At 32.0% G+C, this 16657-nt stretch overlaps 1 protein-coding gene across 1 annotated transcript; it reads left to right on the forward strand.

Moving 5' to 3' along the window:
* The first annotated feature begins 2635 nt into the window (after positions 1-2635).
* LOC143053683 (uncharacterized) lies at positions 2636-14886 on the forward strand. Its single transcript, XM_076226471.1, has 12 exons — positions 2636-2723; positions 3103-3255; positions 3590-3745; positions 5002-5430; positions 6000-6083; positions 6600-6677; positions 7899-7979; positions 10291-10338; positions 10832-10912; positions 12269-12325; positions 13010-13064; positions 14346-14886. The coding sequence occupies exons 1-11, from the start codon at positions 2636-2638 to the stop codon at positions 13060-13062; spliced, it is 1308 nt and encodes a 435-aa protein (XP_076082586.1). The 3' UTR covers positions 13063-13064; positions 14346-14886.
* The last annotated feature ends 1771 nt before the right edge of the window (positions 14887-16657 follow it).

Genomic DNA, 16657 nt, shown 5'->3' on the forward strand with positions numbered 1-16657 from the left:
AAAAGAAGTTTACTTTATTTTAATTGCTTCCTGGAAGGAAGCAATTCCCCCGACATATTTTCCGTATGCAAAGTGACCTCAATGTGACCCATCTCGTAAAAATCCGGTGATCGCAATACGCATGGATGTCCTTAAAATAAACTATTATCTGAATTTACGTTGAACACGTGCTCAATTGCCATGCTTTTTTGTTAATTTTTTGTTGATTGTTGACAAACAGGTGACAATCGTTAAACTTTGGCTTCAAAACGCGAACTTTAATTACCTGCCATATTTTCACAACAACACTGACCGATTGAGAAAAAAAATTGACGATTATACGAAATTTATGCGAAAAAAATGATAAATTCGTGCACAGAAGACTAAGTTTATGATGTTTGTATGCATTGTTTCAAGAATTGGAAGAACATTATTTTTCACCGGTCACTCGTTTCTTATGACTTTAATTTACATTAATATTAGTATATTATATAACAGTTACATGTATATATAATTTTCATCAATTTGTATATCATCCTATTCTACTATTTGAATAATAGAGCAGTGCAAATGCATGGTGGATACTTTTCTGTAATAATTCGATTGATCTAATCGACTGAGTTTTAGTAGGCATTCATATTTTGCCACAAAACGTTCTTGAGATATTCTTTCGTGTGTGTTAACATATTTTTCTGTACATGTGCATAGATATTATTGATTTTTTTTTATTATATATTTATACATTTCTAACGTCAAAAAACATTTACATCTTATTTATTTGTGTTCTAAAAAATTATTTGTATGATTATTCATTGAAGAAATAAATTTATAACAAGCGATACGGATTGTTATTTTGCACTAAACATGTCCTCGTATTTATACGACCGGTTACCAGGGTTGAGTTCAATATCGTAGCAGCTACGTAGCCGCTACGTAGCTGCTATCAATATTTATGTAACAACTAGTCTATAGCTACACGTTCAATAGTCAAAATCTACGTAGCACTACGTAGCTGCTACGATATTGAACGCAGCCCAGTTGAGTTCAATATCGTAGCGGCTACGTAGCTGCTATAAATATCTATGTAACAACTAGTCTATAGCTACACATTGAATAGTCAAAATCTACGTAGCACTACGTAGCTGCTATCAATATCTGTTTAACAATAAGTCTGTAGCTTCACGTTCAATAGTCAAAATCAACGTAGCAGCTATATAGTTCTACGTAGATTTTTGTCTACTGAACGAGAAGCTAGCCTAGCTGCTATCAGTATTCTTTTTATGTTCATAGAGATATCGAATTACCAACGGGAAAAGTATGTGATATCCAACGAGAACAGCAGGGTTGAGTTCAATATCGTAACCACCACGTACATTTAGCTGCTATCGATATCTATGTAGCAGCTAGTCTATAGCTACACGTTCAATAGTCAAAATCTACGTAGCACTACGTAGCCGCTACGATATTGAACGCAGCCCTGTTTTCCTTCTCAATATTTTCTGCTATGTTAATAATAAATTCATCTTCTGTTTGACAAGATTTTTAATTTTCGTGGTATCTGAAGTTGTTTGATTTATAGTCAATTGGTATCTTCAGAATTCGGAACATCAGCATTTGTACATTTTGATTTGTTTGGAATATCTATTTTACCGTTTGAATACATTATCAAGTGTAATTGGAAACCGTATTGGATTGGATTGTTTGAATAAATGTTTTTTTTTCCTTTTAAGCAATGATATTTTTTTTTCTATTTCGATATTACCCATGTGAATAGACTATAGCAGTGTCACTTATATTAGAATTTTATAGGACTATTTACAGTAGCCGCATTTAAATTACGCCATTGCATCATCACTAGTACTTCAAATAGAATTAGTCGTTAAAACCATATGATCGAAAACAATAGACTAATCAGGTTGTTAACACTGTCAACTATCAATAGGGTCAAGCAACGATTTCGAAATGATTAGTTTATGTGAGCGTTAGTTTGTTACAGACACAAAATTTAAGTGATATTGGTTCTCACACATTTAACCGTTCATGAGCTAAGTTTGTAAATTATATTTGCGGTAATCTTGACATGCATTGTGACGTGTTATCGTTTTCATTTTATATTAGAAAACTATAGCAGTTATATTAGAAAAATATCGCATTCATAAATTTTTAATATTAAAAACATATCGCTATTATATAGGACAATATCGCTATATGATATGAGAAACGTTTTTATCAATTCGCTTCTTCCATAGACTGTAAACGGTATGGATAACATTACATCGTGTTTAGACATCATATAAACAGTACTAGATAGTTATTTTGAAAATTGTTTCTACAAACGAATCTAGTTATTTTGTGTGTTAATGTCATATCAGCACCTTTTAAATGTTTTGAATGAGGCCCTGCTGGCTACTATAAATTAACACATAAATGATATAACGAGCTAGATACCTTTTGATTTGACAGACTATCTGTCCATCTATGAAAGTCTATAGTCACTTGTCAAATCGGACGGAGGGAAAACTTCACAAAAGTACAAAGTACAATATAATTCGATGGTAATTTTAGACTAAGTGTATATAATGTGTTATAGAATGATTATTAGATACTAGTTGTAAAACACTGATAAAACACTTTTCTGTAAACTTCAGAAGTTATAATGATAAACCTGCTCAAGAATCTAGATGGAGACCAAACGGAAGTTGAGCGACTTCCACCGGATGGTATGGAAGCGCATGACAAAGAAGGTAACATTTTCATAATTATGTTGCAAACGACCATCCTTTGTAATGGAAATGCTATGATAATTCCTTTAGTATCATAAGTTTTTGAGTTGTTTAGTTATACACGATCCTTTAATCCGTAATTAGTTTGTCTGTAAATATGTCCTACAACTATTTACCTGATAAAAACAAGTTTCTAACATGTTTGGTCCTTCCTTTCTGTATTCTTTATTGTTTCGTAATTTTTCTCTATTTCTTATACTGCTTGCCTGTTATATTTCTATTCTGTATTCTTTATTTTTTTGTCCATTTTCCTGAAGATTTGACACATGATTCTCTATTCTGTAAAATTCCTCCAAACCATATAACATGATACACGTACAATAATATTTCGATATTGTAGAACCAAAAAAACACGATAACGACTACAACAAGATTATAATAAAGGACCCTGTGATCTCTGGAGTGAATGCACCTACTCAGAACATGCAGAAGAAATGTGTTACCATAGAAACGACTGTAGTTCCTGTTGTCCTAGAAACTAATAACAGCATAAGTATGTTTTTTGTTGGTGTGTGTATGTGCATGTGTCTATATTTTTTTCTCATCTGGATTTATTTTCATTTTTAGATATAACTAAATTATTTCAATTCCAAATATGCTTAAATGTGAACAAATGTTTAATTGGTAAATGATATATTTTATTTTTAAAAAAATGCATCGATCAAACTTGTTTCGTTTAAATTGCTAACAGTTCTTTATCTTATTTTTAAAAAGATTGCATCGATCAAACTTGTTTCGTTTAAATTGCTAACAGTTCTTTTGCTTATTAACTTCATCTTAGTAAGAAAAGGCTATTAAACATTTAATAGCATTTGAATCTTTTTTAGGCGATATTCAAAATAAGGTCATTGATAATGATCAAAGTATACAACATGAACACAATGAGAAAGTAGATTTGACCGATATGGAGACTCAAACAGAAGAGGAAGACTTGATAAATCCAGAGAATATCAATCAAATAGAAGAAAAGAATGACATAATAGGTATAAACGTATATTACTAGAATTGCTATTTGAAAAACCGCACCAAATATATTTTTGCTTATTTTTATGGATATTTATATTCTTTTTCGAAATCATCATGCTCTCAATAGAATACTTTTTATAAAATAAAAACAGAAAAAGAGGAAAATATGTCAAACATTAATTACCTTTAGCAACTGAAATTGAATATTTTATTCTTATATTATCTTTTTTCTGATCAAAATGACTCTGTTTCAGATGCGGTCTATCATAATGTCGAGATTATACTACAGATCTCTGGTAAAACTAGTTGTCAACTAGATAGAGTCAACGATATACAAAGCAGTGTCGATGAAATTAGTACAGAGTCTATGAAGATTCATTCTCTTTCTGTTCAGTCAGATTTGGTGTCAATTCAGGCCAAACTATCGCATACATTGTTTGAAGACAGGAGTACACTGAGAGATGTGACGTCAGAAGTTTTGCATAAATTGTTTCATATGTGTCATATTGCAGACAACTTTTCTGTTGACGTCACTTTCAAAATAGAGGGTGTTAATAGTATTGGTAAGATAATTTGAGTTAATTTTTTTAAGTTGCAAAAACACCAAATATTAGAAGTTTTTATGAAGTTTTCGTGTTTTTTTTATAGTTAAAACTCACCGTAAGAAGGATGATTGATAAATGTTTCCTGTATGTAATAATTGTAAGTAAAAAAAGTAAGGAGATGTGGTATGATTACCAATACACTTCAAACTGCTCAGAGTTTAATAAGGTTGATCACATATTTTGCTTGATGAGACTTGACATAATCTCAACAGTACTTAAATGCACCTAACTGTACTGGCCTGTAGTCTCCAATTTATTTAATAAGTCTGCTTTAGTACTTGCTAATTTTTGTATAGTCTAAATTGATCCAATTGTCGTAACCCCATTCATGTCTCTTTTCGACGAATGTGACCTACTGAAATATACTGTGCATTTTATTTGTTCTTACATCAGCGAAACGTCTGGTGTCACATATAGTGCAAGATATGTTCTCCCTTCCAGAGAACGTGAATGCATGCTCTGATTTCGGTGTGGTTCATACTGCCAAGTCTTTAGTTTTCTATGTTGTGTTTTGTTCACTGTTATTTGTCGTTTTGTCTGTTTCTTCTTTTGCAATGGCTTATGAGTTTTATATCTTTAGCCTCTATTTTACATCTGAAATATTTTGATCTTTCTAGATATTCATTCGTCGTTATATTGTTTTGTTTTATATTTGCTCTGTTATCCAGATCCATCAAAATTCATTATCAAAGAAGTAAGTGATAAAGAAATAACAAAAGCTGGAGAAAATCTGCTAGACAGAAATGCAACGTTTTCAACAGAGCCGTCTATGTCACCACTTACTCTCACACCGGACATACTTAACGAATGTCAGCAATGTAAAGAGAAGGACAAAGAAATTTTTACTCTCCAAAAGAAAGTCTTAAATTTACAAGCAGAAAAAAATCCACTTCCTAATCTGAAATGCAAAGACTGTGTTAAGAAGGACAAACAGATATTCCTGCTGGAGCAGGATCAACTAAAAATTACCAACGCTAATGACCAGAAAGATCGGCTGATTCATACCCTTCATACTGATATTGCTACGAAGGAGTCTACAATTAAATCATATGTTAGATTAGACAGGACAAACTCAGTTCTGAACGATCAAATGAACAGTAAGTTTTCAAACAATTCTTCTTTATAATTTATTACTTTTAACTGCTATCACGTCTTCCAAAGAATTTTCAAAAATATCAAAGTTCTTGTCACATAATAATCAAGAAATACACGGAATTAAACAATTCACATAACTTTCATTTTACTTAGTATCGAGTTTCTTAAATGATATATAATACTATTTATGCCACATAGTTCTGTTTTTTCGTTAAACTGATTTTTCGGTAAATTAATAAATCTAGCAATCTACTTTAGTATATATCAATATTTGCACTCATGTCCGATTAGCACTTCAAGTACTTTTAGTTAAATGAAACTGATATGTTCCAATCTTAGGGGAAAACCTCCGTTTCTATATTGCTTATATGATCTGTAAATAGTTTTACACTATGGTTTGCGCGAAAAAGACAACATCTGTTTTCTTTAAAACGTTTTTTGTTGAATTGCTTTCCGCAGTTACGTGACTTCTAGGGGTGAAAAAAAAACTCACATCGTTATTCGTCGTCATTTTTATGAAATTTGTTTGAACATGTGTCATGTCAAAAAATGCTACAAATTTAAATTTCAGCGAAAAACGATTTGAAGAAGAAGAGACTAGCTCACCTTTACAAGAAATATTCAAGTTCCTTGTTTTACACTAGACCGACATCAGGTATTTCATGATAACTTTTATAATAATATGAAGATGTGGTATGATTGACAACAAACAACTTTCCAACAGAGAACATATTACGTAGACATGATAGAAGATAACGATTACAGGCCAGGATAACCTATAAAACTACAGTTTATAAACAGACCACGAACCTTTCAAAAAATAAGGGTGATCTAAGATACTCTAGACGAGAAGATGGGAAGATGTTATATAATACAGATCATTTATCATTATAATAAAGCTGACGACTATTGTGAAGTTTATGGTAACAAGAAGGCCAATGCTAGCGACGATAACCAAACTCTTAAAAATCTATATCAATGGTGCAATAATATTGTGTAGTAAATAAAGGCAACAGTAATATACCGCTGTTTGAAAGTCAGAAATCGATTAAGAGAAAACATGCAGAAAATGAGATTTTATAATCACAATTCACATAATATAATTTCTGTTTTTCTTTCAGAAGTGCTTTATTGTTAATGATATATATTGTATTTTCATTACTGATTTAAGAACCTCCAGAAGTTCTCACAAGATTACCCAAACTTCCACAAGCAAGTCAACAAAGCCGGACAGAGCGACCTATTTCAGGTTTGATTATATTTTAAGATCAGATGCAAACAAAAGTTGCCGCATATCATGCATGACATGTGTACATTACGTCACTTGGTTGGTCTGACGAGGGGTTATTAGATTGGCTGCAATCATACATAGATAGCATATGATAAAAAGCTTAATACTGACCATAAAATAACATGGTTATCCTTTTCCATATTGACCCGGGTATCATCCCTCTTAAACGGGGACTCGGTATGATAGTGTTGACGATAAGAAAAGTACCTTGCTTTTATCTATATATATATAATCCTCCCTATCGCCTGCACCAGCCTGATCAATCGCCCTGTAACTTTCGTATCGTGGATTTGATACGTGAGCAAGAATTATCAGCGTCATTGTGTTGTACCGATTATTAGGTTGTTTGCCTATACATGTTCCAGACCGTATGAGTATTTGAACCGTACGCGTACGGTCTTGACCGTATGCGTACCTATTCAAAATACTCATACGGTCGGACTGTACGCGTACGATCTGACTAATATTAAGAAGTTGGTCAAGTTTATTAGATACAAATGCATATAACAGATCACCATAACTTAACTCTCAAATTGATACATAATTGAAATAAAAACTTTATATTTAATTATTCAAAAAATTCACGCTAATTAAATCTGTTTATCTCTTGTATTTAGTATGTTGATCTGTAATACATTAATTGAATTATGATCACTGAAATTGAAGATAACATTATGTGGGAGGGCAATTGTTTTAGAATATTTAGCAACTTTACAAAAAACAAAGGGAGCATGCATGAACTGCAAACATGTAATTTTAGAAATGTTATGAAAAAATACGTTACTTGTGGTAGCAAGTTTCACCTTGGGCGAGAGTACTAAAATAGGAATCAGATAATTATACAATTAAGCTAATATTTAACTTCAATTGTTCGTTTGTTCATTTTATCCATCTAATTGTAATAATAGCAATTTGTAAAAATAAAAATAAAGATATTGATAAATGTCTGTTTCAATTTAACCCATATGATCCAATAACCAATAACATGTATGGTCAGTACTGGACCATACGAGTATACTTATACGGTCCATCCGTACGCGTATGGTCGGACCGTACGAGTATACATATACGTTCCAGACCGTACGCGTACGGTCCAAATACTCATATGGTCAGTAACATACATATTGTAAAATATCAGCTGCGAGTCATCATACCTTTTTTTCTGCATTTCGTTTTTAGAACAAGTGTTAAAAAAGCCAGTCAATTCTTCGATTTCTAATACAAACAAGAAGTATTTATCATCAATCCGAAGATACAAAGGTAAGTAAACCTGATTATTCTACGTCATTTTGTCTCTGGTTGATAATTGCAATCGTAACATATTTTTTTATTCTTATATATATATACATTTGCAAAAAACATTGTAATACACATAATAGTCAAGGTAAGCAGCGGCAAAACCTGATGTGCCCAAACATTAACCTCGAGATATATGGTTCGTCCTTAGTTATGCTCCTCTACATACACGGATTATTCTTGCGAATCGCCTAATCGTATTCAGTTGCAAACATCTATTAATAACTGGCTGCATATTATTCATCACAACTCGCGGAGAGTCTTATGGACTTTTAATGATCTTTGTAATGAGACACAGGTATTGTTACATTGACAAAATCTTCTAATGATTGTCCACGGATTGATTCTTTCGTAAATAACTTGTTACAATCCGTATGTATAACAAACGCTATTAAACCGCTTGCAACAATACGTAATACGTAAAACGTCTTTAAAGAATTCGTAAATGACTCGTAACAATTGTTTTTTTACGATTTCTTACCGTTAGTTTACGATTTGTAAATGGATCATATACGGATACTTACGAGTGTTTACGTGTCGTTTATTTCATTTGGGTTGTGTTACGATGGCCTTACCGATTTTGACGAGTTGGTACAATATGTACAATTACTTTACGTAAAATAACGAGTTAAAATAGATATGTATACTTAACGAATTAGTACATTTTGTTTTACGATTTGGGGAAGGATATAAAAGCCTGTAAATAGTCGCACTTATGGATAAAAGTGATGAAATAATTGTTGAGCGACGTGACTGTGAGACCCCTCTGGGTCTTAAATTAATGTTGACGTCATCTATTAATGTTATTTTATCTTATTGTTTTTCTTTAATAACCATTACTGTGTTCGATACAATCGTTATACAGTTCAATACTGACCCCATACAGATTCAGAGATGATTAGTTATAACAAATGTGGATTCGGTCTCATTTCTATGGATTCTTAGGTGTCAGAAGAAATCCATTTAATTTATAGTAAATATTTCGTTAATATTAGCAACTAACGTAAACAATGCCTAACTAACACATTTGGTGAAAACTGGTGAGTATGGTGAAAAGTGGTGACTTTGGTGAATAGCAAACTGTAATTAACTTTTTACAGCATGATGAAATGTCCTGAATTGCCCATAAGTTGGTCGTGGTTATTCTTAAAACTCGAAAGAAATAGTGGAACTTTGTCGTACCCACGCAACGTTGTAAATGTGATGGAATTTGATGCCACTGTCATACAAGTGAGAGGTTTAGCGCTAAAAAACCAGGTTCAATCCACCATTTTCTACATTTGAAAATGCCTGTACCAAGTCAGTAATATGACAGTTGTTCATTCGTTTGATTTGTTTTATCATTTAATCTTGCCATTTGATTAGGGACTTTCCGCCTTGAATTTTCCTCGGAGTTTAGTATTTTTGTGATTTTATTTTGTATCCACATCGGTATAACACGTTATAATTCGTTACTGATGAGTCTTTGGTAGGCGAAAAACGCGTCTGGCGCAAATTTAAAAAAAAACATTCCTTGTAGCTGTGATGAGTTTATTTACAATCACTGGGTCGATGCCTCTGCTAGTGTTTTTTTATTATCCCGTGGGTACTACCAGCCCAGTGGTCATTACTTGTGTGTTGACACGAATCATCATCTGTTTGCATTTTGCATTTTTGAATAGATTACCTTAGCTAAACTTTTAGGAATTTGTGGTTTTCATTGCTTCTCAACTTCGTATTTTTTTTATTTTTTTTTGCCTTTTAACTTTTATTTTATTCCAGCGTCTTTTGTAGACGAAACGCGTGGCTGACGCGAATACACTATTCCCGATACATATGTTGAGTTATTGCATAAGCTGTACATAGCTCGTTATGGCTCGAAATAGCTTTTACATCAGTTGTAAAAGTGGTCTCAATCATCGTTAAGGATCGATGATTTTTTTGTAACCAATAAGAACTCGTTTAGAAAATCTATGTATTTGAAAGGGACTTTATACACACAACAATAGAATATGAAGTATATTTTACATCCACATTTCTACTTTATTTCTTATGACTAAAGTCTGTATTCATAGCTTATAGATATATCTCTATTTATTTGACAAAGTCTATGCTGCAAACTATTCAACTTCCATGATATGATATGTGTTAACGTATAAAATAGTTCATTAACCTGTCAAGAACTGATTTCAACTTAAATTATCTATATTGGTTTGCAATAAATTATACAGCTCTTATGTTTCCATGTTATTTGGTGAAATTTAACATAAATTGTAAATCATGCATTTTATTGCAGATTTTATACCAACGAGGCAGATGGCTGTAGTGAGATATTCTAATTCAGGTAAGCTGTTATGAAATACTATAATTTCTATTAAACAAAAGTAAATGTAACTTGTGCGTAAAAGCAGAACACTTACAGTGTATTCAAAGATAAAAAGCTAGAATTGTTTTTCTTATATAAAAGCATCATTCTTTGATGATATTTAACGGTCCCTATTCCTCACTTGGTTCATTTCTATCAAAAACTAGTACAGCGAGAAAGAATGTAATAGAGGCTTACTTTTTGCAATCAAAACAAATTCAACTCAAAAACAAAGTGCAAACATTTATAAGCACACAATGATCGTGAAGAAGGAATAATGATAGCGAAAACTAATTAACAGTTTTCGGTATATTTGATTCTAAGTTAACAAAATATAATGTCATTGAGTTACAAAAAAGAAGATACAATGCATATTTCAAATACAATATGTTATAAAAAACATTCTGATAAATCATATTGGTTTGTTTTGTAAAAGCTTTCAAAAATAAGTAGTTGTTTATATCTATTGCAGATGCAAAATGGAAAGGTCAACCAAAAGCTCCACTTTTTCCATCTATCAATTTGGTTGTGAAACGGGACAAACAGCTACTAAGTAAATATGAATTTACTATATATTTACTATGTAATAGGAAACAAATTAACATTCTTTCCGGAAAAGACATGCTTGCCTTTAGGTATCATTGCTTTCCAGGAAAGATATACGTTTCGCATGTTTCGGCTAAAAGAATTGCTTAATGTATGGCAAAACGATTTCATAAACCCAAATCTGAAATGCTTAATGATTTTGTTTTTATGTCCCATTTATTGGCATTATGTTTTCTGTTCTGTGCGTCCGTTCGTCTGTTCGTCCGTTCGTCCGTCCGTTCGTCTGTCCGTTTGTCCGTCTGTTCCCCTTCAGGTTTAAGTTTTTGGTTGAGGTAGTTTTTGGTGAAGTTGAAGTCCAATCAACTCGAAACTTAGTAAAAAATGTTCCCTATGATATGACCTTTCTAATTTTAATGCCAAATTAGAGATTTTATCCCATTTTCACGGTCCACTGAACATAGAAAATGATAGTGCGGATTTGGCATCAGTGTACTTGGGACACATTCTTGTTTAATTTCTGTTACCTTCATTTTTCTTTAAATAAACGATATACTAGTAGTATATGTAATATGTGTTCTAAAAATATCTTCTAATTTTTCTAACAATTGCGGAATTAAGTGTAACAATAGCCGTAATTTTAAAATTGCCATATATGCGGAAAGTCTGGTTAGCCACAAAACCATATTTTTTTTTGTACCCTTCAGTGTTTCTATTGTTCCGTTGTTTTCCTCTTATTGTTGATGTGTTCCCCTCGGTTTTAATTTGTAACCCAGATTTATTTTCTGTCAATCGAGTTATGGCTTTTGAACAGCGATATACCACTGTCGCCTTTATATAGGTTTGTTGGTATATTTTCAACATTTATATAGTTATCAGAGAGTGTTACAAACATTATTTACTGAAATTAATGTTGAAACTTCAAGATCCCAGAAGACGATGAAAAATTATTACTAATTTCCATTGCTCACTCATCAAAACACAAACAATATTGAATTGCTAAAAGGTCATTATTGCATTGTCCATGTTTTTACTTTTAAATCTTCTAGTATTAATGGGATCTTTTGTCACATCATTCGTTATTATACTTTCTCCTCTTCTTGGTGCATCAATTTTGATTCTTGAATTAACAACTATATTGTTGAATTATTTATGTTATGAATATGAATGACAGGAAGTTAAAAAATTTAAAAAATATATCTTTAACAAAGGAGGGACGAAAGATACCAAAGGGACAGTCAAAGGGATTAACAAGTGATTCTCAGGTGTATAAAGTCATTGTCTGCCATCTATTATTTCCATTGATGGCAAAAATTTATCATAGTGTAAATGAATATTTTAACACTTGTTTTATTCTATTTTACAGGACCATTTTCTGTTCGAGGAAAACATGTTGACCTTGAGAATGCATCAATGGCGAAAGGTATATCAAAAACAATATTATTTATAAAGACATATGGAGCCAAAAAATGTTATAAACGATATCTTTTAAAGATGATTTTTTTTCAAATATGGCAGAAAAATTGACAATCATATACACCTAATATGCACAAAGTAAAGTTACTAAAAACCACGCAACGTTGTTGAGCCTATTACCAGAAACCATCGCATACCCATTTTTTGTTACTAAGGACTTTCCAAATCCTGTTCAACCTTGAAACAAGAAATAGATTAGGGGCAGTACTTAACAAAGCAGATATATTCCCCCATATCTCGTATAAAAAAGATAAACTTGTACAGAGGTTGTTTCAAAACCTTATGATAACGCATGACTTTACAACCCGCCGTATAAACTAATAAATAATATTACTACTATTCAAAGTCGATCTGCATTTCAATTTTCAACAGTGTTATCTGTCTGACTTTTTTTTTTATTAAAACTGCAATATATATAGATTTACTTTTGCCAGGTCATATTTTTTTCTCATATTGTAAGTGCCATTTTTGCGATTTACAGTAAATCAGTGTAATGTGTACGCTCATTACTTCGATACCGTTGTATTGGGGATTTATAAAGGGCTCAAAGAAAAGCCAATGAAAAATACAACACCATCACCATAGTCAAAAAAATTCTGACAATGATATTTTTTAATATTTTTAATTTCAGATACTGGTAATCGGAAAAGACATATTCTGGATTTATCACTTCCAAGAATGTGAAGGTAAAGGAAAACAGTAAAAACATTACGACGGGTGCCACATGTGGATCACGATCTGCTTATCCTTCTGAAGCACCTGAGATCACCCCAAGTTTTTGGTGGGGTTGGTGTTACTTAGTCTTTAGTTTTCTGATTTGTGTCCTGTGTAATATTATTTGTCTGTTTGTCTTTGTATTATATTAGCAATGGCGTTGTCAGTTTATTTTCGATATATGAGTTTGACTGTTCCTCTGGTAACTTTATCACCATTTTTACTTGTATTCGAAAGTTACATATATTTTAGTTATTGTGTGTGATTGAAAGAAAACCACACTAAGTCTTGTGATGTCGAAGATTACTCGCGTACATGGGTCTTTATTTCGATCGATTTTTACGCCAAACCAAAGTTTGGAAAATGGTTTAACAATCAAACATGAAAATTGTAGGTAGAATATATACGGACTGTTAGGCTCGGAAATTAAATATGTAATGGTCAGATTGTGTTTTCTTCCTGTAGTTTTTCATTGAGTGTTATTTGATTCGTCATTTTGGTTTTGCATTAAGCTTGGAATAAAACATAACAGTGACACTGTTATTGTCATAGTGATGCATTGCGTATGTGACTGCTGTACTGGAATAGATAGATCATCCGTCATACGCTCGTAACTAAATATTTAAAAACCAAACCTCATACTAAAGTATGAAAGTGTCGAATTTAACTATACAACAGTACAAACAACATTTGTTTATCATTTACTACTAGTATAAAAACCTTGATAAACTACAGTTTAACATTTATCTGTATACAAGATACATAACTGTAGGTTTTACTATAAACAATGCATTGCGCGAAGAGTTGAAACATACTTCTGTTGATTTAAGAAAAGTTTGTTTTTTTTAAATTTGGTATACTCAAATAAATCTTGATGTTCATGTACTTATTATTGAAATAGGATATCAATCAAAGACAAAAGCGATCAAACGACATCAAGTTCTGAATGTTTCACTTGTCGAGATACACAGATGTGATTCAACGTGATTGCTTGTTATGTATAAAATGTTATTATACGATATAATTCATATGAGAACAAGTCAACATGCAGGGTCAAGCAACTAGTACCCTTTAGAAAACCGACTATCTAGCGTAAACAATGTATCAACAATTCAACCGTCAATGGTTATTTTTATGGTGAACTGAACAGTAGAGCAAGACATAAACAGATTAAAGGAAAATTTATAAATATTTGTATAAATAAAGATTAAAGCACGTGTAGTTCATTCAACACTTACTCCCTTTTCTTTCAGTTTATATTTTCGATTATCCTTCGCACAGTCGTTATGCTCAAACTAATTAGTGGACGGGAAAAGATCAAAGAGTACTGTACATTGTTTTAGCTTCTCGACAGACAGCTTGAAGAATATCAACCGTCTTACATCATATCGTTTCATTATAACTCATATCTAATGTATATTTTTTATTCTTTTCGCATATTTCGATAACAAAACATCTGCATTTCAATTTCGTCACTAAAATCAAATATGACTATTATTGATAAAAATTAATTATAGAAAGAAAGCAAATAACTGTTGGAAGTTTTGAGATCTGTAGCTGATAATAGTATTGTGCGAGTTTTCAGATGTCAAAATTATATACTCTGAAATGATAACTGATATCCATCTTGATGGTTTATTTTTTTCAATGATATTGATGAATATAATCGTCAAACAGCAACCATAAACAACACATATCAATACCGGAAATACATATACTAGTTTAACCCCAACGAAAATTAACAATAATAACGTTTATAGATACACAGACACATCTAACAGCAAAACTGAATAAGATATGCGTAATAGTTCTAAAATGGAAACCAGCAGAATGTTGTTTGCCGGAAATGTTTACGATATAAATGTTATATAATCTCTTCTTCTCAATTTAAGGACAATCGCTACAATAAGGAACTTAAGATATTTATCTTTTTTCTCTGTCAACTGGAAGCTCTTCTCACTTCTATAAGATGTTGTTTTATGAACGCTTTTCCTTACTTTGTTCAGGCTTTCACAAAAAAATGCATATGGTGGTCTTACCCTGGTTTTATAACTAGCTAAAACAAACATCTTTCTAAGTTGTAATAATAAAATATTGTTTCAGAAGGTTTGGTACCATTAAAACGTTTAATCCCGCTCCAATTGTGTGCACCTTCCTATGTTTGGGTCCTTATTAGCTTGCTGGTCGGTGTGAGCCAAGGCTCCGTGTTGAAGGCTGAACCATGACCTATTATTGTTATTATTATAAATTGTTACTTGGTAGAGAGTTGTCTCATTGGCACTCATACCACGTCTTCCTATATCTAATTGCCTGACATGCTTTATGTGTCTTCTTTTATCAGTAAATATTGTGTTGGGTGTTGACCTACTTGTAATAGTATGCTTAAAATGCTCTACTATAAGGCATACAACCAAGCATCATAGTAAGAAACAAAGGTTTGATACATTCAAACAAACAACCAGATATATAAGAATAAATGAAAATATAGCACAAAGGCTCAGAACTTACAACTCTGAAAGTCTCTGCAAAACAAGAAACTACACTAAACAAAAATTTTAAAAAATCTTAAAGAATTGAATAAACGTTTATGAACAAAACGTTACATGCAAGAACAAGGTTACTACAAAGTTCATCTCTTGCATACTGAGAAAGAGTTATGTTGTTGGATATAAGTGTTTACTCATAGAATAAAAGTTCAATACAGCTCTACAGTTCTTCAAAGTCTATAAGTGCGTTGCCATTATTATTCACATGTTTGTCTCACAAATCTTCTGCAAAATAAAAGAGTATGCAATCGTTATAACGGAATCAATTGCTCAGATAGTTTCTAAAAGAAATTAAAGGGGGAAATTATTCCGAATTATTTCATCACAACAGGTATTATCACAACTATAGTATCGTTTCTCTCAATCGATTGATGACTTTCCAACAGCGGAATTCTACTGTTGCCTTTATGTATCCACAGCCTCGGGTTAATCCGGAGTGTTCGAAACATGTTGATGTATACCACTTTGTTTCGTAGTCTTTAGATATAAAAAGATGTGGTATTAGTGTCAATGAGACAACTCTCCACCCAAGTCACAATTTGTAAAAGAAAACCATTATAGGCTAAAGTAAGGCCTTCAACATGTAGCCTTGTCTTGAATGTTTCTATATGCATGACTATCTAGTATCCAACTTTAAACTTCTCAGTTACCTACAATTCTTTTTAAATTACTTTGGATATCCCGGAAAAAGGCTAACAACTGTCTTAATTGTCCATTGTTAACGACACAAAGAATCTCGGTATCAAGATACTATATAATAACATTAACGGTACCAATTTTCCTGCACCAGATGCGCATTTCGACAATACATGTCTCTTCAGTGATGCTCGTGGCCAAAATATTTGAAATCCAAAGCTTATATAAAAGATGAAGAGCTATAATCCAAAAGGTCCAAAAAGTATAGCCAAATCCGTGAAAGGAATCAGAGCTTTGCATGAGGGAGATACATTCCTTAATTTATAATAATTTCTAACATTTTGTAACATCAAATTTTAATAACACAAAAAATCCTGTTTATG

Source organism: Mytilus galloprovincialis, chromosome 12 (genome assembly GCF_965363235.1).
Source record: "Mytilus galloprovincialis chromosome 12, xbMytGall1.hap1.1, whole genome shotgun sequence".
Lineage (NCBI taxonomy): Eukaryota > Metazoa > Mollusca > Bivalvia > Mytilida > Mytilidae > Mytilus > Mytilus galloprovincialis.